Source organism: Uranotaenia lowii, chromosome 2 (assembly GCF_029784155.1).
Source record: "Uranotaenia lowii strain MFRU-FL chromosome 2, ASM2978415v1, whole genome shotgun sequence".
Lineage (NCBI taxonomy): Eukaryota > Metazoa > Arthropoda > Insecta > Diptera > Culicidae > Uranotaenia > Uranotaenia lowii.
Genome location: NC_073692.1, coordinates 42,149,089 through 42,171,047, shown reverse-complemented (window position 1 = coordinate 42,171,047; position 21,959 = coordinate 42,149,089). Strand labels below are relative to the sequence as shown.

General features: G+C 32.8%; 1 protein-coding gene across 1 annotated transcript in view; it reads right to left on the bottom strand.

The window, feature by feature from the left end:
• The window catches only part of LOC129741314 (probable G-protein coupled receptor Mth-like 1), a 121,335-nt gene that overhangs the window by 3,036 nt on the left and 96,340 nt on the right, over window positions 1-21,959 (bottom strand). Inside the window, exons 6-8 of the mRNA XM_055733034.1 lie at window positions 21,253-21,428; window positions 12,281-12,419; window positions 11,524-11,695 (exon numbers count right to left, since the gene is read on the bottom strand). Coding sequence (XP_055589009.1) covers window positions 11,524-11,695; window positions 12,281-12,419; window positions 21,253-21,428 — 487 coding nt within the window. The remainder of the gene's footprint in view (window positions 1-11,523; window positions 11,696-12,280; window positions 12,420-21,252; window positions 21,429-21,959) is intronic.

Below are 21,959 nucleotides of genomic sequence, written 5' to 3'. Positions count from 1 at the left end.
ACAAGTTTGGCCATTTTGGCAATTTTGCAAATTCGATAAATTTGAAAATTTTGAAAATTTTGACAACTTTGACAATTTTGACAATTTTGACAATTTTGACAATTTTGATAATTTTGACAATTTTGACAATTTTGACAATTTTGACAATTTTGACAATTTTGACAATTTTGACAATTTTGACAATTTTGACAATTTTGACAATTTTGACAATTTTGACAATTTTGCCAATTTTTCCAATTTTGACAATTTTTACTATTTTTACAATTTTTACAATTTTGACAATTTTGACAATTTTGACAATTTTGACAATTTTGACAATTTTGACAATTTTGACAATTTTGACAATTTTGACAATTTTGACAATTTTGACAATTTTGACAATTTTGACAATTTGACAATTTGACAATTTTGACAATTTCGACAATTTTGTTAATTTTGACCATTTTGACAATTTTGACAATTTTGACCATTTTGACAATTTTGACAATTTTGACAATTTTGACAATTTTGACAATTTTGACAATTTTGACAATTTTGACAATTTTGACAATTTTGACAATTTTGACAATTTTGACAATTTTGACAATTTGACAATTTGACAATTTTGACAATTTCGACAATTTTGTTAATTTTGACCATTTTGACAATTTTGACAATTTTGACCATTTTGACAATTTTGACAATTTTGACAATTTAGACAATTTTGACAATTTTGACAATTTTGACAATTTTGACAATTTTGACAATTTTGACAATTTTGACAATTTTCATTTTTGACAATTTTCATTTTTGAAAATTTTGACAGTTTTGACAGTTTTGACAATTTTGACAATTTTGACAATTTTGACAATTTTGACAATTTTGACAATTTTGATTTTTGAAAATTTACAATTTTGACAATTTTCATTTTTGAAAATTTTGACAGTTTTGACAGTTTTGACAATTTTGACAATTTTGACAATTTTGACAATTTTGACAATTTTCATTTTTGAAAATTTTGACAGTTTTGACAGTTTTGACAATTTTGACAATTTTGACAATTTTGACAATTTTGACAATTTTGACAATTTTGACAATTTTGACAATTTTGACAATTTTGACAATTTTGACAATTTTGACAATTTTGACAATTTTGACAATATTGACAATTTGACAATTTTGAGAATTTTGAGAATTTTGAGAATTTTGACAATTTAGACAATTTAGACAACTCTAAAAATTTGGACAATTTTGTCAAAATGGTTAAAATTGTCAAAATTGTCAAATTTTTAAAATGGTCAAAATTATTATATCTACATATATGTTATAAGTGGTTTTCACAGCCGAAAGTTTTCGACAAGAAATTTTTGCATGTTTGTTTCCAGTAGCTTATATCATCGTTAAAAGCTTCGGTTGTTTTGATCGATTAAAATACAAGATGATAAAAGCCAAAATGCAAAGTTATGCTCTTAATATTCTTTCTTTCATGATCATTTCACATGAGAGGGTTAAACATTTCCTCGATCGATACAATTTCTTCTCGAATTACAGGCATTATGATTTGCCATGAAGGTTAAAAGCTGTGGGTCGTGTTGTTTATACATAGCAGCTCTAAAGTGAAGCACAAATTTTGAGCAAGTTAAAATTGTACCTACATCTTTTACTTCGCAATCACAGTCTAAAATTAATTTTTCTTTGTTTTAAATCATGGGTGGCCAACTTTTCAACAGGCGGGCCAAATTTAAGAAATGAGATTGGCTGGCGGGCCATAAAAAAATGGTTGTGGAGTATTCAAAAAAGAAACAAATTATAACAGATTTTGAAAAAAAATTGTCTAGCTCACATCGAGTATAGACTTCATCTTAATAAATAATTTTTGTTATTTGCATATTTTCACAAATGTTGCTCCATTTGAAACATAGTATAAGTATTACGCCAAACGAACTGAATTATCTCCTAAACTTGTGTATGTACGTCAATCTATCCATCCCAGAAATGTTAAATTGCGTGACTACAAAGGACATCAGGTCAATTTTATGGTCTTCAAATATAAAAAAAATTACCGCCTCTTTTCCAAAGTTCTAAAGTCCACCGTTCTCCTTAGAAAATTTTATGAACAAATTAAATAGAAACCATAGAATGGAATTGTTGAAAAAAGTAACGTTCATAAGCTTTTGGAATTTAATGGAATATTTTTTGGATGAACTTTAGTTATATCATAAATAATATAGATTTTTCAAAGTACGGACCTCAAGCTCAACTCAACAAACTCTTTTCAAATTTTCCAGTATCTTGATTTGACAAATGTATTGAGAAAGCCTTCTGTTAACAGGATAATGCAGAATTTGATTGGTTTATTTTATAATTATTGCACCTTTTAAAGTTAAAATTTTCCCAAAGAAAGTTGTTCTTTTGAGAGATTTATCAGTACCTAACCGGTTCATGTTAAATTCTAATACCCAACTGTAGTTTCTGTCTAGTTTTTCATTATTGATGTACATAAATGCAGAGCACGTTGCCAATTAAAATATATTTAGATTTGGTTTAATTTTCATAAATATATCCTTTTCTGTTGAAGCTTAGCAAAAATAACAAATTGAAAAAAATTTACAGAGCAAGCTTTCGGAATTTTCCATAATTTACAAAAGATAAATCAAATGATTCAAATGATGCATGACTATGATAACTTTTGTAAATTATGGAAAATTGAAAAAGGATACAAGTTTGAAATGGTTGAAGTTGTTGTAAAAGTATTATTTTAATTGTGATGATGATATGATTGGGTGATTTTTTTTCGATTTTTAAACGATCTTCCTATTTTTCTGAGGCTATCCAAACTCCTCAATATTAAAACTAAAGTCCGCTTGAAAGCTCTTCATATTAATGATTTTTAGTCACCAAAACCCAATTATCAGATGATGTGTCAAATATCGTTCAATTTTGATCATTCAAAAATTGTTGATGTAATTGTTTATGTATTCAGTGACGGTAACATTTTTTTTGTAAAATTATGTGAGGCAATCAGAGCCAAAGGGGTAGAAGTACAAATATGATTGATTTTGAGTAATTAATGCCAAACGATTTGCCATGTTTCAAATTATATTTGTAGATTATTTTCAAATTATATAACTTTCACATACTTTTCCGTTCAAAAGAAAATTGCAAATGTTCGAAAAATATATGGAAAATGGCCAAACACAACAATTTGAAAGCGTGTTTCCTCGAAATTTGATGTTATACACATTTACCCCTTTGACTTATATCAACACAAAGAGATTTTCAGATCTTCGTTTTGAATTAAGTTAATTCAGATAAATTTATCCAAATGATAGGTATATGCAAACCATGAACTCTTTCTGAAAATGGTCAAAACCCTCTTGAAGTTTAACTAGTTTCTTATTGTAAAATTGTGGTTTTTTCGGGAAAAAGTGAATAATGTATAGAGATCAATAATAGCATGTTTAATTTATTGTCCCGACCCGATTCTCCGTTGATTCCGTTCACCTCGTGACATCGTTGAATGATTCGCTACAAGAGGAAACACACATGCTACTTCAACAATTGATGAGTTCGTTCCTCCATTATCCTACTCATTCATTTTTTGTGAACTGATGTTGCAATCAAGGAATTCCTTCCTGAGAATTTTCAGAAGCTGTAAAATTTGAAAATTCTGAAATATCGCTTTTTAAATAATGAAGAGATATGAGGGGATCCTCCGCAATTTGCCGGAGTGCAGAAAAGTTTGTTTTTCTATTTCAACTTACTTTTTCAATTTAAGAAGTACAATGTTGGAAACATTTTCGGGTTTCGTTTATAAAGTTGTGTTAGAATTACTTTTATAATTTGATAACAAATGGCTGATGAAAAGTGAGATACGGTAAAGTAATTTTAAATTTGCAATTTATCGATTGATTCAATTTATGCTGCAATGTTTCGGATTTTTGGGCAGAAAAACCTCATTTCCATCCACAGAAGGACAAATTCACGTGGGCCACCATCAAGGAGCACAGTAAATTTTAGCAAATATGCTTCCAATGTGAATATTTCAAACATTTTATAATCATAGAAACGTATGGTACTGTTGTCCACGTTTCTTCCTCCCTGTGTTCCAGTTGTCTCTGTGTCCAATACTGCACAGTGGGCCCGGCTGAGTTAAGATGAGTAGTAAATGTACTTTTACTACTCACCGGGATGCTTACAAGATCTGGCTGGGTACGTATCATAAGCAAAAAAAGCTAGCATAAGCATAAGCATAAGCATCAGTAAAATGGTCAAAACCCTCTTAAAATCTGCTGTCTGATTTTCAGTTTATTAGAAAATTATTTATAGCGATGTGGCAGGTACTATCGGCTTCCATGAAATTTTCGGGACAAAACACTAGCGCCAAAGCTAAGTTGACGAGTAGAGCTTCAACCTTAACTTTGAAAATTCATCAAGTACGTAGAATCAAAACAGTATGCGTCGGCGTTTTGCAGTTGTTTAGGTACTGTCAAAAAATATTTTCCATTAGTAGTTGAAGGCGATTCGTGAGCAGAAAAAAGGTACATGGCGGTACAGCGTCCTGTGTCGAGGCTGAGCCGGTGTTTGTGGCTGAGGTTTTGCGTCTTGCGTCGGTTATACCGTACTAGTGGTGTCAGTTGCTGCTGCAGATACTGCTGCTGCTGAAGCAAATGTCGGTTTACGTGGACTGGATGTTTGAAGTCTGATCATTACCACATCTAGGATCATCATTGAAGACGAATGTATAATACCAACGGTCGAATCAGCCCAACAAACTTCCGCTCCTCTGAACGAGCTGGGATGTTTACCGCGGAGTAGGAGCAATTTTCAATCGAACCGGTAAAGAAAAGAAATGAAGCTCTAGCACCAGAAAAATAATGAGTTGTTTAACATGAGTTTAACATTTTACGAAATAACATGTATTATATTACGAATAAAATAAACCACGAAATTTCAACATTTTTTAAAAACCCTTTTTACACAAAAGGGGGATTTATTTTTTATTTAAAATTCTCATAAGAGGTAAGGTTTTTCTGGGGCTGGTCCGAATAGAGGTTTTAGTGTCAATTCATAGTTCAAGAATAACCATTTTCCAACTTCTCCGCAGAAATTCCTTACGGTTAAAAATCGACTGCCTCCTCACTTCTCGGACAAATTGAAACATGACTTCTGTGGGAGAAAAAATAACACTAAACCCAGAAAAGAAAGGAAATAGTGTGTTTCATTTTTAATGTTTAGGTGTTTCGTCGGTCAGATGGAAAACGTATTTGCTTGCAAGCTTGAATACGAACATAAGAATTCAAAAATAGTTCAGGAAAACAGCAAAAGCTCTAAAACTAAAATTTAATATAGTTCAAAAATCCAATGTCCATCAATAGACAGAGCAATTATATAAATTATTTTCTTAATTTTTAATTATTATTTTCTAAAACTTACGAACTTTTCATACAACGATTTGGAATCTACAAATCTACAAATTATTATCATAATTCATCTATATTGCCTACATTAATGATTCTGTAATCCCAAATCACTTCGGTTCTTGTATTGGCAAGCAAATCCCCGGTGGTAGGGGGTGGGGGTCTAGATCTGGGGCGAAAGTCTGTCCAGGTCCACGGGATCATAATGTTGTAATTCTTCTTAATCCTCCTGCAAAATCTGAAATTTAATTTGTTTTCGTTTTGACAACAGAAAATCACAAAAGCAGTTTTAGTTCATTACTTACTAGAGGAATAACGATTTCAATTTTCTCCAGAATTGGCCTTATTGACGAAATCAGCGTTCACCGATACCTTGGTTGAACGGACAGTCGGAAGAAATTCAACGAACCAGGCAAAAAGAAAAAAAAACATGAGCCAAAGTTTCCGTCACAAAAATCTTGTTTGGGTAAATAAACGTTTAATTTTCAATGTTTACGTAGTTTTGTTGGTCGCATACAAAACTTGCTCGTTTTGTTTAAAACTTGTATGCAAGTTTAAAGCTTGGAGACTTTTTCGCTTAGTGGCAGCACCGTAAACAAACGTATCGATGTCCCAGACTATTTATTCGAAAATCTATTCAGCCGGGTATCTTGATAGAATATAATATCTTTGGATGTGGCCAATAAGTCGTTGTGAAATTGTGTGTAAGATTATAGAAATAAATAATTGCATTTTGAATTCGAAAAAATGTTTAAACATGAAGCATATTTTATCTACGCATCAATTTATTTACACTACAGCTAAAGCTATGCTCATTTAGTGTCCGGGTAAACACTTCATTTCGGTGATAGCTACATACATTCTTAAAGCTCATATATCCAAAATTTTGGCAGCGTTGTGTTGGTCATGAAAAGGACTATCATGCCTATTATTTCAGATTTTTAAGCTTACGTGTGTTTGAGATATTCACGATACAAAAAGACATGGTAAAAACAATTTTGCACAATCACCTCGCAAATTCTTTATTGTAGACTTGGAAACTCATGAACTATTGATTTTTACTGAATTTTTTTTTGGCCCCCGCCAAGAAAGGTGTCTTCGTTTATTTCGCAATTGAATTTTAAATTCTTATGCAAACCGTCTTTGAATGTTAGAAGTTATTCAAGAAAATCTTTGTTTACTTCACAAAAATGTCTCAAGAGTCACAAGAGTTTCTTCCGGATAAGCTATAAACAGTTCACATACACGCAAAATAATTTAGTAAATAATATTACGGAATTTTTCACGTAAAATAAGCTATTATTGCATAACATCGGTTCTATGTGTGTGACTACTTTAATTCCATGTGACTGAGGCATGACTTTCATGTAAAGTTTGATGAATGCGTTTTGTGAATTTTTATAAATATATGGTTGACAATTCTTATCAGAAAAGGGAATTTTCGTCAGTTGGCTGGCTTTGTGTTCACTTGAGTAAAAATTTCTGAGGACGTTGTGCCTGTTTTATTTTGCATATTCACGGTCCGGATTGGATATCCAGCATAATAACTCAGAAAATCCTCTACTCATCGATAACTAGGTAAAATATTCACCATCAACACATTGCGGACCAAATACGAGAATTCTCACTTTTTCGCTTACCAAATGTGCTACCTTTAGAAGCATAACTAAAATTTGAATAATTAAACTCTGTTCCACAAAATTAAGCACATCACTTTCAAAAACTGCAAGATACAAAGTTCGTAAAATTTTGTCAAGTGAGTTTATAGTATTACCTATAATGCTTTATTTTGGTGTTTGTTGGCTCAGCTTTCTTCTTGGTCGCTAATGTGATAAGATAATTTATTTTATTCTGAATGTTTTCAAATTTTAACAAAATCTGCGTGCAACCCACTGGCATGAGCTCCCGGAATGTAGATTATTTTTACGAAAGCTAAGTATAAATTTGTTGTTATTTAGTGAAATAAATTTCAAACAAATATAACTAACAACGATTTTTTATTGAATTGCCTTTATTTTGAACAATAATAACTACGTGCCGATTATTTTGTGTGCAAGAATCCTCGTCGATTCGGAGGATTTAAGGAAGGGAATCGATAAATATTTATCATTCAAAACGCTTACTGAAGAAGATAGTAATTTGCTATCTGTAGATCGGTATTTATACGGATATCTGAAATTTTCTTTTACCGTGGTTAAATTAAAGGGTATCATTCGATTGCTTTGATCCAGTAGAATTATTCAACCAAGTAGGCTCACAACACAGTTTAGTTCACGATTTTTTTTTTCTAAAATTTGTTCTTCATACATTTTGAGAAACTTCAACAGAAGTTTCTCAATTAACCTCCATTATCAATACCCCCACAGAGTACTGTTAAAGTGACAAAGTAAGTGCCATCTGCATTAATTTAATTGTAGCTTTTGCCAACTTTATGCTTACACGCCATCCATGCAGGAGCAAGTGGGGCGGTTTCAAGTTGATGGCCTACAACAACCTACAATTCCCAGGAACCACGACGACGGTTTTCCCGGATCAACTTACTCCTCTAGCTGTCCCCAAAGTCCCCAGTGCTAGCGATGACAATTGTACCGCAAAAATTTTCCGGCAACTCATATAATAAAAGGAAATGGTTCCCCGGGGCCACATAATAATTAACCTTATGCGCATTTGGGTTGAGGAGGATAATTTTTCTGGGCAGAGAGAAGGACGGACGTAACTGGATCTGCTTTATTTCGAAACTTCCCAACCGACGGACGGAAGTTTCCTCCCTAGGAAGGTCGTTTGATGTGTTGGTTTGTTGGGAAAAAAGTAACTGAGCTGATATCTTTAGGAAGCCCTAAATGAGAGGAAGTTTTCCCCGGACGTTGCCTTCGCGTTTTGCTTGCCATGTGTGTGAAATAATCAGAGCTCTAGAAAAATGGGGAGACGGCAAATGAACCTAACAAGTGGGCAAATTTATTTTCCTGGTTTTGTGGAAAACGCGGTTTTTTCTCGTTTGGATTATGCTGTTTATTTTTTCAGAAGTTCTACTGGCTTTTATCCTACAGTAAAGGTGCACTAGCAACTAAAGAGAAAAAAAAATCGGTGCAGCGAAAGCAAAACCAGGATTTGCACTATCTTCTGCAACCGTTTGAAAACCACAAAATCTAATTTAGCTGGTTGGTGAGCTTTCTCGCCATGACAACGTCGTGTTTGTTGACCGTTTTGTGGTTTTATGGATGCAGTTAGCTTAAATTTACTAACTTCCTAGAATTCTAGACAAGAACTTGTATTTAGTCGATTTTGGTAAATTTTAATAATTTTATCTCAATTTTGTCAGATTTGTCAATTTCCTAAATTTTATCAATTATGCCTATTTTGAAAACTTTGACATGGACATTTTTAACAATTTTGTCAATTTTGACTTTTTTGTCAATTTGACAATTTTGACCATTTAAACATATTTGACAATTTTGACGATTTTGACAATTTTGACGATTTTGACAATTTTGACAATTTTGACAATTTTGACAATTTTGACAATTTTGACAATTTTGACAATTTTAAAAGTTTTGAACATTGATAATTTTGACAATTTTGACAATTTTGACAATTTTGACAATTTCGACAATTTCGACAATTTCGACAATTTTGACAATTTTAACAATTTTGACAATTTTGAAAATTTTGACAATTTTGACAATTTTGACTATTTTGACAATTTTGACAATTTTGACAATTTTGACAATTTTGAAAATTTTGGCAGTTTTGACAATTTTGAAAATTTTGACAGTTTTGACAATTTTTGCAATTTTCCGACATTTCAGACAATTTTGACAACTTAGAAAATTTTGACAATTTTGACAATTTTGAAAATTTGACAACTCTGACAATTTTGACAATTTTGACAATTTTGTCAATTTTGACAATTTTGAAAATTTTGAAAATTTTGAAAATTTTGACAATTTTGACAATTTTGACAATTTTGAAAATTTTGACAATTTTGACAATTTTGTCAATTTTGTCAATTTTGTCAATTTTGTCAATTTTGTCAATTTTGTCAATTTTGTCAATTTTATCAATTTTGTCAATTTTGTCAATTTTGTCAATTTTGTCAATTTTGTCAATTTGGTCAATTTTGTCAATTTGGTCAATTTTGTCAATTTTGTCAATTTTGTCAATTTTGTCAATTTTGTCAATTTTGTCAATTTTGTCAATTTTGTCAATTTTGTCAATTTTGTCAATTTTGTCAATTTTGTCAATTTTGTCAATTTTGTCAATTTTGTCAATTTTGTCATTTTTGTCAATTTTGTCAATTTTGTCAATTTTGTCAATGTTGTTAATTTTGTCAATTTTATCATTTCTGTCAATTTTGTCTTTTCTGTCATTTTTGTCATTTTTGTCATTTTTGTCATTTTTGTCATTTTTGTCATTTTTGTCATTTTTGTCATTTTTGTCATTTTTGTCATTTTTGTCATTTTTGTCATTTTTGTCATTTTTGTCATTTTTGTCATTTTTGTCATTTTTGTCATTTTTGTCATTTTTGTCATTTTTGTCATTTTTGTCATTTTTGTCATTTTTGTCATTTTTGTCATTTTTGTCATTTTTGTCATTTTTGTCATTTTTGTCATTTTTGTCATTTTTGTCATTTTTGTCATTTTTGTCATTTTTGTCATTTTTGTCATTTTTGTCATTTTTGTCATTTTTGTCATTTTTGTCATTTTTGTCATTTTTGTCATTTTTGTCATTTTTGTCATTTTTGTCATTTTTGTCATTTTTGTCATTTTTGTCATTTTTGTATTTTGAGACAGTTTTGACAATTTTCACAATTTTGGCCATTTTGACAATTCGGACAATTTTGACAATTATGACCATTCTGACAATTTTGACAATTTTGACAATTTTGACAATTTTGACAATTTTTACATTTTTGACAATTTTAACAATTTAGAAAATTTTGGCAATTTTCGACCGTTTTGACAATTTCGACAATTTTTAAAAATTTTGACAATTTTGACAATTTTGACAATTTTAACAATTTAGAATATTTTGACATTTTCGACCGTTTTGACAATTGTGACAATTTTGAAAATTTTGAAAATTTTGACAATTTTAACAATTTAGAAAATTTTGACATTTTCGACCGTTTTGACAATTTCGACAATTTTTAGAAATTTTGACAATTTTGACAAATTTGATATTTTGACAATTTTGACAGTTTTGGCAATTTGAACATTTGGAATTTTGAAAATTTAGAAAAGTTTTGAAAATTTCGACAATTTGACAATTTTGACAATTTTGACATTTTTGACATTTTTGACAGTTTTGACAACTTTGCCTTTTGACAATTTTGACAATTTTGACAATTTTGGCAATTTTGACAATTTTGACAATTTTGACAATTTTGACAATTTTGACAATTTTTACATTTTTGACAATTTTAACAATTTAGAAAATTTTGGCAATTTTCGACCGTTTTGACAATTTCGACAATTTTTAAAAATTTTGACAATTTTGACAATTTTGACAATTTTGACAATTTTGACAATTTTAACAATTTAGAATATTTTGACATTTTCGACCGTTTTGACAATTGTGACAATTTTGAAAATTTTGAAAATTTTGACAATTTTAACAATTTAGAAAATTTTGACATTTTCGACCGTTTTGACAATTTCGACAATTTTTAGAAATTTTGACAATTTTGACAAATTTGATATTTTGACAATTTTGACAGTTTTGGCAATTTGAACATTTGGAATTTTGAAAATTTAGAAAAGTTTTGAAAATTTCGACAATTTGACAATTTTGACAATTTTGACATTTTTGACATTTTTGACAGTTTTGACAACTTTGCCTTTTGACAATTTTGACAATTTTGACAATTTTGGCAATTTTGACAATTTTGACAATTTTGACAATTTTGACAATTTTGACAATTTTGACAATTTTGACAATTTTGACAATTTTGACAATTTTGACAATTTTGACAATTTTGACAATTTTGACAATTTTGACAATTTTGATAATTTTGATAATTTAGACAATTTTGACAGTTTTTTCAATTTTGACAGTATTTTCAATTTTGACAGTATTTTCAATGATTTTATATTTTGAAAAAAAGAAATTTCAAAGCCACACTCACCTGTGGTTGACAGCCGACGACGATGAAGATGAAAACGCCCTGCAGGGCGTTGATGAGATCGGTCACCAGCCAGATATAGTCGGGCCCCCCGAAGACCCACGAAGCGACATCGGCCACCCAGGTCACGCCCATCACGACGACCAGCTTCATGCAGACACGCCCGAGCGCAGCACTGTAAGAGGGAGAAGAAACCAGACCGCGGCTACAGATTTTGGTGGAGTTGGGTTGGAGTAGTTACACGTTGTTTGGCGCGTTACGTTACGGCGTTACGAAGTTACGGGTCAGGTGGTTTGAGAGATTCAAATTTGCAAACAACAAAAATAACAAAAGAAAAAAAAAACAAAGAAAGAGAAAGAAAGAATGCAAAACGGGAGAAAAGAAAAATTAGTAGCCAAGCTCATGCAGTGGTTGTTGGTGACATGCGTGATTCGGTGAGAGTGTTTGCGTGAAATGAGTGACTTTCAGATGTGTGAGTGGAAGAAAGGTGGGTTAAGGAAGAGGATTATTTCTAATTTTGGTTAAGGCTATTTTCAGAAATTATTGACATTAAAACTAACAACAATGTTTACAACAAAAACTGAAAAAATACTAAACTAATACTTTTTTCAAAAGTTTAATAACTTTTGAACTTTTTGAAAGTAACAATTTCGTTTGGTGTTGTTGTGCATTTTTGGGGAGGTGAATGTGAGTATAATGATTAATGTTTTACTTTGAGCTTATTTACATTACAATCATGCTTTCAAAACCGTATACGTACCGTTCCGTGGTCGACTTGACATCGTCTCGTTTCCAGAGGCCACAGGTCAGTTGCCGGGCAGTTGATGCGAACAGCAGCAGATTGATGCAGAGCAGGATTCCAACCGGACCGTAGAAATACGTCAGAATTTCCATATCACCTGTGGCAGAAAATAGAAAGTTTATTTTTTATTTTCTTTTGTTTCACCATGTAATTAAATTAAATTTTCAAAATTGTAGAGAGAGTTGCCAACTTTCTTTTTTGACTATCTATAACTGTCTCTTTATATATTTTATCTTATAAATTAATCTGCTTTCACTATTTTTTTATCTTTACTTTTACTATTCCTTCCATGATGCTTTTTTCGTCATTATTCAAGAAAATCATAAGATAATCAATTTAATCTAATTTCACATGTTATGGGACTCATCAAAGCCCGGGATGACCCACAAACCCAGTGACTGTATGTCAGTTGGGGGAATGCTTAATTGAAGCAAAAAAAAAATGATATAGCCCTTTTTTATTAGGGAACGACAAGCTCAACGGAAACAGTTCATCAGAAGAAAGCCAGGGTCGAGGTCATGAAAGTAGTGAGTGTCGGTTGATGTCAGTTCCCTCAATTACCCTCGGCGTTGTCGTCGTTGCGCTACGGTTGTACTTATTTGGCAGCAGTAATAGAAGAAGCAGTCATTAGCAGCATCACCCGGTTTTTTCCAAGATATTTTTTTCCCCCATATTATTCCTGTCGCGATGGAACACCAAATCATAAAAAATTGTTCCACAAAAGTGACCAACTTACACCGGGAGTGGCATAGAGAAGAACTTCCATCCATCAAAAAAAAAAAGAACCCAATCTTTGGATAATGCTGGAGAAGATTCAAGTTTATGGCTTTCATCCGTTCATCGTGGGATGGGGCCGAGCTCATTTGGCGTCATAAAAATGTTAGCAAAAAACTAAGTGTTTAATTAGTTGCTCCTCTCACCTCATCACACCACCGGGCTGCGAAAGTGGGCCACAGGTTATAGGAAAGGTGGGTTTTATATTTGTGAGAATTAGCATCATGCAAATGGAACACACATTCGTTGTGGGCTGTGAACATAAAATAGACTATAAATATGTCTGTTTTTTTAAAATAACTAAGTTTTTATGAAATTGAAAAAAAACACAATTTTTAGAAAAATCTTAGAAATGTCATACGATTTCTTCATAATGCAATGGAAACGAAAAGTTTTACGGCTATTCACAAAAAAAAATATCAATTGATCTTTAATGGTCTAATTACAATTTTATAAGAAATCTATCTGACCCGGCAAACCATATTGAGTCATTGAATTTTCACAAAAATAAGTTCATGTAAGTAAAATATTAACGATTATCTATGTACATATGTTCATCAAACTAGATTGATACCTTTAAATGGGGAGAGTCGGGATAGTTTTTGACCTATTTTCGTAATATTTCTATCAAATTATATTAAGTGGACCTTAACAAAACTCAATCAAAGAAAAAATCTAAGTTTAAATTTTCACCTTTAGGGGTTGAAACTTTCGAAGAAAATTATTAGTTCATATCTCTTGATTTTCAGCAAAAGCTGAAATCTAATAGCTTAGCTGAGCTTAGCTTGATTGACTTTCAGGGCTAGAAGCAATCATGAGGCAAAAAAGTAGGGCAAAATAGTTACTTTTAAGTAAAATTAGGGTAAAAATAGTGACCAGATCAAGTCGAAAACTAACTCAATAGTGATTTTAAAAATTCCTATAGAACGACTCCAGGACAAATTTGCTTGTTGAAAAAAAGTTTTTTAAAAGTATCTTGGCCCCACTAATAGAAAGGCATATTTTGGACAAAAAAAAATTTACCTAAATAAGTTTTGATGATTTAGGAATATCGACTACAGAACCCTAAAGTTCTGAAATACCAGTAGGAGAGAACTAAAAGCTCAAATCAGAATTTTTTCAAAGCCACTAACACAGTTGAAGAAGACTTTAATTAAATTGCAAATGTAGCCTACTGCAATAAGAACCCATCATATGTTTAATGAAAAGTTTAAAGAAAAGACTCGGGGTTGAGTTAATTTTGACTCAATATTGAACATAATTGACAGATAGATAAATAAAGTCATGACGTAAAAATGGGAAGATCCTCAAAAAAGTGTAACAACACATTGATACAAGATTGAAAATAGCTTTACAACAATATGTTGACGGAAGATTGACAAAAGTCTTACAGAAGTATAATTAAAAAAATAAAGGAAAGATTCCAGGTTTTCAAACAAAATATCGCATTTCACTAGAATAATCTTCTACGTAGAATATAATTTGTAAATTCAAACTAATTCAAAGAATATTTTCTAATAATAATGCAGACTTAAAAAATGCATCAAAAACTTTAAAAGGTTTTATGAAGTTTTAGAAAGCTTCGTAAACTTTGACAAAGGTGGAATTTCTATTGGAAACATTTCCGGAGTTCCTCAGAACACTGTAGAAAATTCATGAGCCAACCTTCAAATAGGTGGAGAGGCAACTAAAAAAGGTTTTAAAATCATCAATTGATACCAAGCTATCTTTTAAAGGATAGTGTCTATAAATATGCAAATTTCAAAATAAATTAACTGATTTTTTAGATTCGACTACGTCACTTGTCACAAATTTACCTCGCATTCAATGCAACAAAGAGCATTTATAGCATGGCAAATGTTACCTGCCATGCCATTTTTAAAAGTTCTAATACTTTTTGCAATTTCCCGATACAGCACTCGTTTTCATTAAAGTATATGACAATGTCAGACAATGTTAGACTGAGTCGATTTGGGGTCATTTTTGAATTTCTCAAACCCTAGGGTCTAAAAAGCTTCGTCGTGGTCCAAAACTCATCCATGATTTTTTGCAGATTTTTCAAGTAACGTTTACATGAGTAAATTTAAACTTTTAAGTTTGTATGGGAAAATAGAATATTTTGTACTGAAAAATCAACATCGTTTTTGTTTCTTCTGTGGAACCGAGGCAGCTGATGGTTTTTGTGCCAATTTATAAAATTCCTAAGTCAAATTATTCGCTACAAAATAATCGGAAAATATGATTAAATACGTTTTAATTCAATCATTTGACAAGAAGTTCTAATCAAGTATTGTTAAAACTGTATAAAATTGAATATTAATAGTACCTATACAAAAGGCCCTCTAAACAAAGAAAGGGGCCCCCATTTAATATAAGGCAAACATGAGGCAAAATTTGCCAGATAACACCCAGAGTATTTTTTATCGAGTAATAAATCAAGAATATGTGATTATTTATTACAAGTAATGGACCCTCTCTCTCTTAAAAAGGGAGGAGGATTAGGTGCTTCCTACAACAGTTTCAAACAAATACATCATACCGTTTAAAAAAGTCAGTAACACGCATTTGCCAGCATTAAAAATATTTATTTAGTTATATAAAAGAAAATTATAGATTGGAGCACCCATTTCCCCCCAAGATAGATGGATAGATAGATGGATGGATAGATAAACAAGCGACTAAAAGCAGTGGAATTATGCATTCAACTCTAAGCCCAAAAAAATTTGTAAAACAAAATCACAATCTTGTACAACGCCGTTTCAAAAATTATTAATTGTTGCCATAATTTAACTAAAAAAAAACTTTCTATTCATATACTTTGATATAGTACCTCTGACAGTAAAAAAGTGGAATTTAGAATTCAAATTAAATATTTAACAATTTTCATGGAATTTGGCATATATTTTTGACCTTTGAACATGTAGAAGAGGCTTGACTTTCAATGGTTATATTACCATAAGAGCTTTATAAAATTGTCATATAAAATATTCAAACCTCATTTATTTAACAATGACGTAAAGTTTGGTCCTTACTTTAGTTTTTAGTATGAATATAAATTTCTGTAAATTTAACCTGCATTCGAAAAAAATTACATCGATTGATTTTAAATTTATTTCCTTTATACAAAAAAGATAGATCGAAATAGATAGAAATATGATTAAAAAATACTGGGTTTCAATTTTAAGTGGATAATTTTTGTCAGTTTTATGTTTTTCTGAATTATCAGGTATTATTATTTTAATAATTAAAAAAAGTATTAATAGCACACGTTGTCCAAATATACGGTTAACTTGTGTTTTTTTTGTGTAATTTAACATGAACTTTAAACAAATGATTTACATGAGAAAATTTAAGTTAGAAGATTATAAATAAGAATTGTTCTGCAAATTCTACAAATGAAACTTTATTTTCTTGCAACCAAATTCAAAAATTCAAAAATGAAATTCATTTTTCAATTCCCAGTTTTGTAAATAATTGCTTTGAACCAAGAAGCAGATTGTCTACAACTCTTTGATTTTTTTTTGTAATGTTCTGTTTTTTTTTTTTAAATTTTTGAAATAATGTGAAAAGGTACGGTGAATAGAAAAGGCGTGTTTTGTCAAATGAAAAACTAAAATAATTCTTTTTAATTTTTTTTCTATTTTTTCTGTTTGATTGTAGAATTTAGAGCCGGTATCACACATGAAAGTTTTTGAGGAAGGATAATTGAAGTCATGAGGATAAATCATTGACGGATAGACTGTGGATTCGGTATTCCGGACTCAGGACTATTTTTCATTTCCCGTTCATCGATAGAACTTCTCAGGTGAAAATTCCTCAGATTCTGTCAAAAAATTACCAAAAATAGAACATACATATTTTTGTTGAGAGGCAGAGGCTTTTAAACTTGTGACTGTTCACGAAAGAGAATGGCCACGGATTATTTAATGTTATTAAGTAAGTGTTCACTAGCTAGAATTGTGAAAATTGTGTTAAATTGTTTGTTAACCTTTGCCTTAATCAATACACAAAAAAAATGTTGAAAAAGGTTTTGATTTGAATCTGCGACAAGGGTGGAGTTAACTCATCGTTGGACGAATCAATTCTGCACAAATGATGCACAAATAAGATATTATTCTATAAATGGGTTAAAATTTCGAAGGATGCTAAGATCTACCGAAATCTGGATGGAAAAGGAGACCAAAATAAAAAAAAAATCCAAAGTCAAGCTAGAAAAAAGAAAAAATAACGAAATGTCCTTAAACGAAAAATTGTAAAATTTTTTCTTGTATATAAAAGATCACATTGTGCTTCCAAGCTCTGAAAAAAATGAGAAAAAGTTCGCTTCTTGAGGACGATGAAATTTTGACATATTTGATACGAGTTGGCATTCAAGTTCGCGATTTTTCAACCTTGTTTAAATAAAGGATATTCCTGATGACTCACAATGCATTTTTAGTTAAAAGTGGCACTTTAGGAAACAATACACAGTTGTACGAAATTTTACCAAACCTATTTTTTCAAAATTCACTAACGCTCTAGAGACAAGGCATTAGCCTCTCAGAGATTCACTTAAACACGTCTGTCGCTCACAAGAATAGATCAATGACTGACTTTGTTTTGTTTGTTTGCCTAGTGTTGCCTAAATAGCAAACGTTACCAATGAAATTTATTTTATTTTATTGATCTTCAGTGTTGCCGAATACAACTCTTATTTTCATTTATTTTTAATTAAATTGGATTTATTTTCTTCATATCCTTCATCTCATCCCTACACCCACCACACCTCCTCACACCAAACGACTCAATTCATCCCCCTGGTACTTGCCGCTACTGTTTCAACACTTTCTTTCGTGAACACTCCTTATGCTCATCATAAAGTATTAAAATAGAAGTAGAAAAAGTATTGATTGATAATAATTAGAATAACAGAAGTTTCCCAGCAAACATTTTAAATGGTTTATTTCTCAACAATTCATATACACTATAGGATCATCGCCTAAAATTCGAAAAAAAAGGCTCTCAATGCATGCAAACCGTTGCCAGCGACAATATTTGCTGCTTCTCTCATTGGACAATTTTTCCAAATAAACCAACTGAAATAATCCAACTTATTACAGAGAGAACAACAAGGTTGTTTTCTCATATGAATCCCGCGCGGGAGAACAAATTTGCAAATATGGCGGAGTTTTTATCATATCCAGTTGATACCAAATTTAAGTAACCATTTTTACGATAGTTTACTTATTTGGTAGAAATTTCGATTCGCATTAACATTGTTGACGATTTAATCTATCATGTCTAATGCGATTTCATGTTTGCTGGATTACAAAACCGAAAAAAAATCTTGAACCTTATTTTGTGGTTCAATATTTCAGATGTTAAATCAAGCGCTGAATCTGAAAATGAAATTAAAAAAAAGACAGTAAGACAGTTTCAAAGCTATGCTCAAAAATTGAATTTTTGCAGAGAGAAAAAAATGGATAGTTGTAAATAAATACAAATAACTCGTACTGCATAACATCAGATTGAAATCTCTTTTTTGCATATTTAAAGGGAACAAATTTGATATCAACTATCTCAACTTTACTTTTCCGTAGAACTAACAGTAGTGAGGATGTTTATGAAATTAAGATCGAATAATCTGTAAAAAACGCACTTTTTAAAGGAAAACTGAATTCCATCAACGGTGGACTGGATTTAAAAATTTTAAAATTTCATTTCCAATGGACTTAAAATGTCAAATAAAAACAAAAAAATACAAGGGTATTTATTAAATTATTAAATACTGTGAGTTGTATACAGCAATGAACTTCAGATGTGTAGTGTATTGACTACAGCACGCGAACCAGCGAGAACGACCGAAGTGACGAACGAGGAAAATGGCATATTCACCGATAACGCGAGAGAGCGGCCCGAGTACTACAGAGTATAAATAAAGCGGGCAGTGCTCAAATTTCCTCATTCCAAAGTTTACTTTCAAATAAAGCAGATCGTAGTTTTGAACCGCTCTTGTTTTTATTGCTGATACATAGCAAATTGGCGACGAAGGGATAATTTTTTTCAAGATGAACGTGAAGCCCCCGGAGTTCAACATTGGAGATTCCTGGTCACTGTACGAGGAGCGCTTAAGACAGTTCTTTGTGGCCTATGGAATCGGAGAGAAGGATGACGAGCGGCGATCGGCATTCCTGCTTACGGCGGTTTCAATGGAGGTGTATCAAACAATTCGAGACCTTTGTTTTCCAGCGAAACCGGAAACAAAATTGTTTGATGAGCTTTGTTTGCTGCTGCGCCAACGGTTTACCCCGACGTTGGTGATTTTCCACGAGCGATCCAGATTTTTGGAAGCACGTCAAGGCGACGGAGAGTCGGTGATTGAGTGGTCAACTCGGTTAAAGAAGTTGGCCGCCGGCTGCGATTTCGAAAACGATCTGCCAGTTTTCTTGACAAAAGGTTTTTGTCGTTGGCCTGAAACGTGGGCCAATATACGAACGTGTCTGCGAAGAGGATCCCAAGTCCGAGTTGGAAGCCCTCGTGAAAGTAGCCATGAAGAAGGAATCAACGTTACGGCAGCGTGAAGTGTTGGAAGTTTACAAAATACATTCCGACAATCGAAGAAAGGATGAAAATTTTGAGAACACCGACCCAGATTCCCGCTGTTTTGCTTGCGGGAAAGGCAATCACAATTTCCGAACTTGCCAGTATAAGGCGTACGTGTGCAAGTTGTGTGAGCGGAAAGGACATTTGGCCAGAGTATGTCCGAACAGGAAAGACCCGACCGAAAGAGCGACGAAGCCCAAAGTTCATCATTTGGCGATGAACAGATTGGATGTTCCTCCTCCCATCATGGTTCCTGTTCGAGTTGGTGAACATTCAATCGATTTTGAGCTGGACACTGGGAGTCCGGTGAACGCTATTCCTGAGACGTTGTTCAATCGGCTATTCCAATCGAAGGTGCTCGAGCCTGGCGGATGCGATTATTTCGTGTCATACAACGGCATCAATTTCCAAGCGGTTGGAAAATTCCAAGTGGAATTGAAGTTCAATCACCACAAGTCGAAGGAAGCAGTCTACGTTTTCGAGGGAGATCGGCAACCCTTGCTAGGGCGGCAAACAATATTGCGATGGGGATTATCAGTCGATTTCGGTTCTCCTACGGAGCTTAAAGCTCCAACAAAATCAGCATCTTTTCCCAAGTTTTTCAGGCCCCATCGGAAACCTCGAGCTTTCAAGGAGAAAGCAAACCAAGGCATCATCAACGACGGTGTGCGAGTCGGTCCAAAAAAAGCGAAACCAGCCGACATTCTAACGAGGTACAAGGTCAACGAAACAGTCTATCTTCGAGACTACCGGTTACCCAAGAAGAAGTCCTGGATCCGAGGTCGAATCGTGGCAAAGCGAGGATCTGGTCTGTACGAGTGCCTCGCTCAAGAACTTGGCATCGTCAAGCGCCGGAGTCATCAGATCATCAAATATCCATACGATGATTTTGAACGCGAAGCAAATCCTGGGTCTAACGATGACAATCCACGGGAGAGCTACGTTAAAGTTGAGTCATCATCCAGTTCCGATGCCGCTTTGGTCCCATCAAGCCCCGACCATCATCGTCCCGATGGAACCTACGTGACCGGATACAACCGTATCATGAACACGCTTCGTTACTTGGAGAGGGAGTAGTTGTAGTGTATTGACTACAGCACGCGAACCAGCGAGAACGACCGAAGTGACGAACGAGGAAAATGGCATATTCACCGATAACGCGAGAGAGCGGCCCGAGTACTACAGAGTATAAATAAAGCGGGCAGTGCTCAAATTTCCTCATTCCAAAGTTTACTTTCAAATAAAGCAGATCGTAGTTTTGAACCGCTCTTGTTTTTATTGCTGATACATAGCAAGATGATTGGTAGCAAATTTATTCACCTTATAAGTACCTTTTTTCTAAAAATTTTCAAATTATAGCATGACTTAAAAACTGTTCTACTGAGATTTAAAAAAAAAATATTTTCGGATTCAGCGCTCAATTTCACTTTAAAAATTATCTTCACTTTATGTAGTCCAACAAGCCTGGTGACCAGTGTAATTGGAATAGTAATATTTACAAATAGTGTAGGGTCTTTCAGAAAAAAATTCTCAAAAGAATCGAAGACAAGGGTCCCTAAAATCTCAAAACTTACCATAGAACCAACAGGTCCGTTCCCCGAAGCGCGGTCTCAGGTACACGGTATCGGCCAGATTGTCCAGAATGGCGGCCACCCCCGCAATCACCAGCGGAACTCCCCAAGCGTACACCTCGTAGATCCGCAGCCGGCATATTTCCTGACTCTTTTCCAGCGACGTCGGACGTAAATCTCTGCAAAATAAATGGAGAAACAGAACAAAAGGTGACGTTAATTTTTTTTCCACAGCATTTTTGTATCTATTTTATGGAATAGTTTGGTACGGAATGCAATTAATACCATAAACAAGTTCCGTCCGGTTTGAACCTAAATTTTGGGATGGGAGAAACTGAAAAAACAGTAGAAAGAGGAAAGCTTTTGAAAACAGAAGCCACTCTGGAGAGATGAAATGAAACAGTAGAAGTAAAGTTTGCGATGCTAAATAAATTGTAGGTATGCATTTCATGGCAGTTGAAAAGTAAAACAAAAAATTTACAAACAAGTGTTGGAAAGCTGCTGAAATGTTTTCCTAAAATTCTTTTCGGCGAAAAAAAAAAATGTAAATACTGGACAAGGGCTTGTTAAAAAGATACAAAAAAACATCATCCGTCTTGACAGCGAGTTTTATTTTATCCTTTGGAGTTCAAGGTGATACTTTCACTTTCGAGCGATGCCAGCAAAGCCAGGCTTTTTGATTTATTAATGATTAAAAATGGTAACAACGC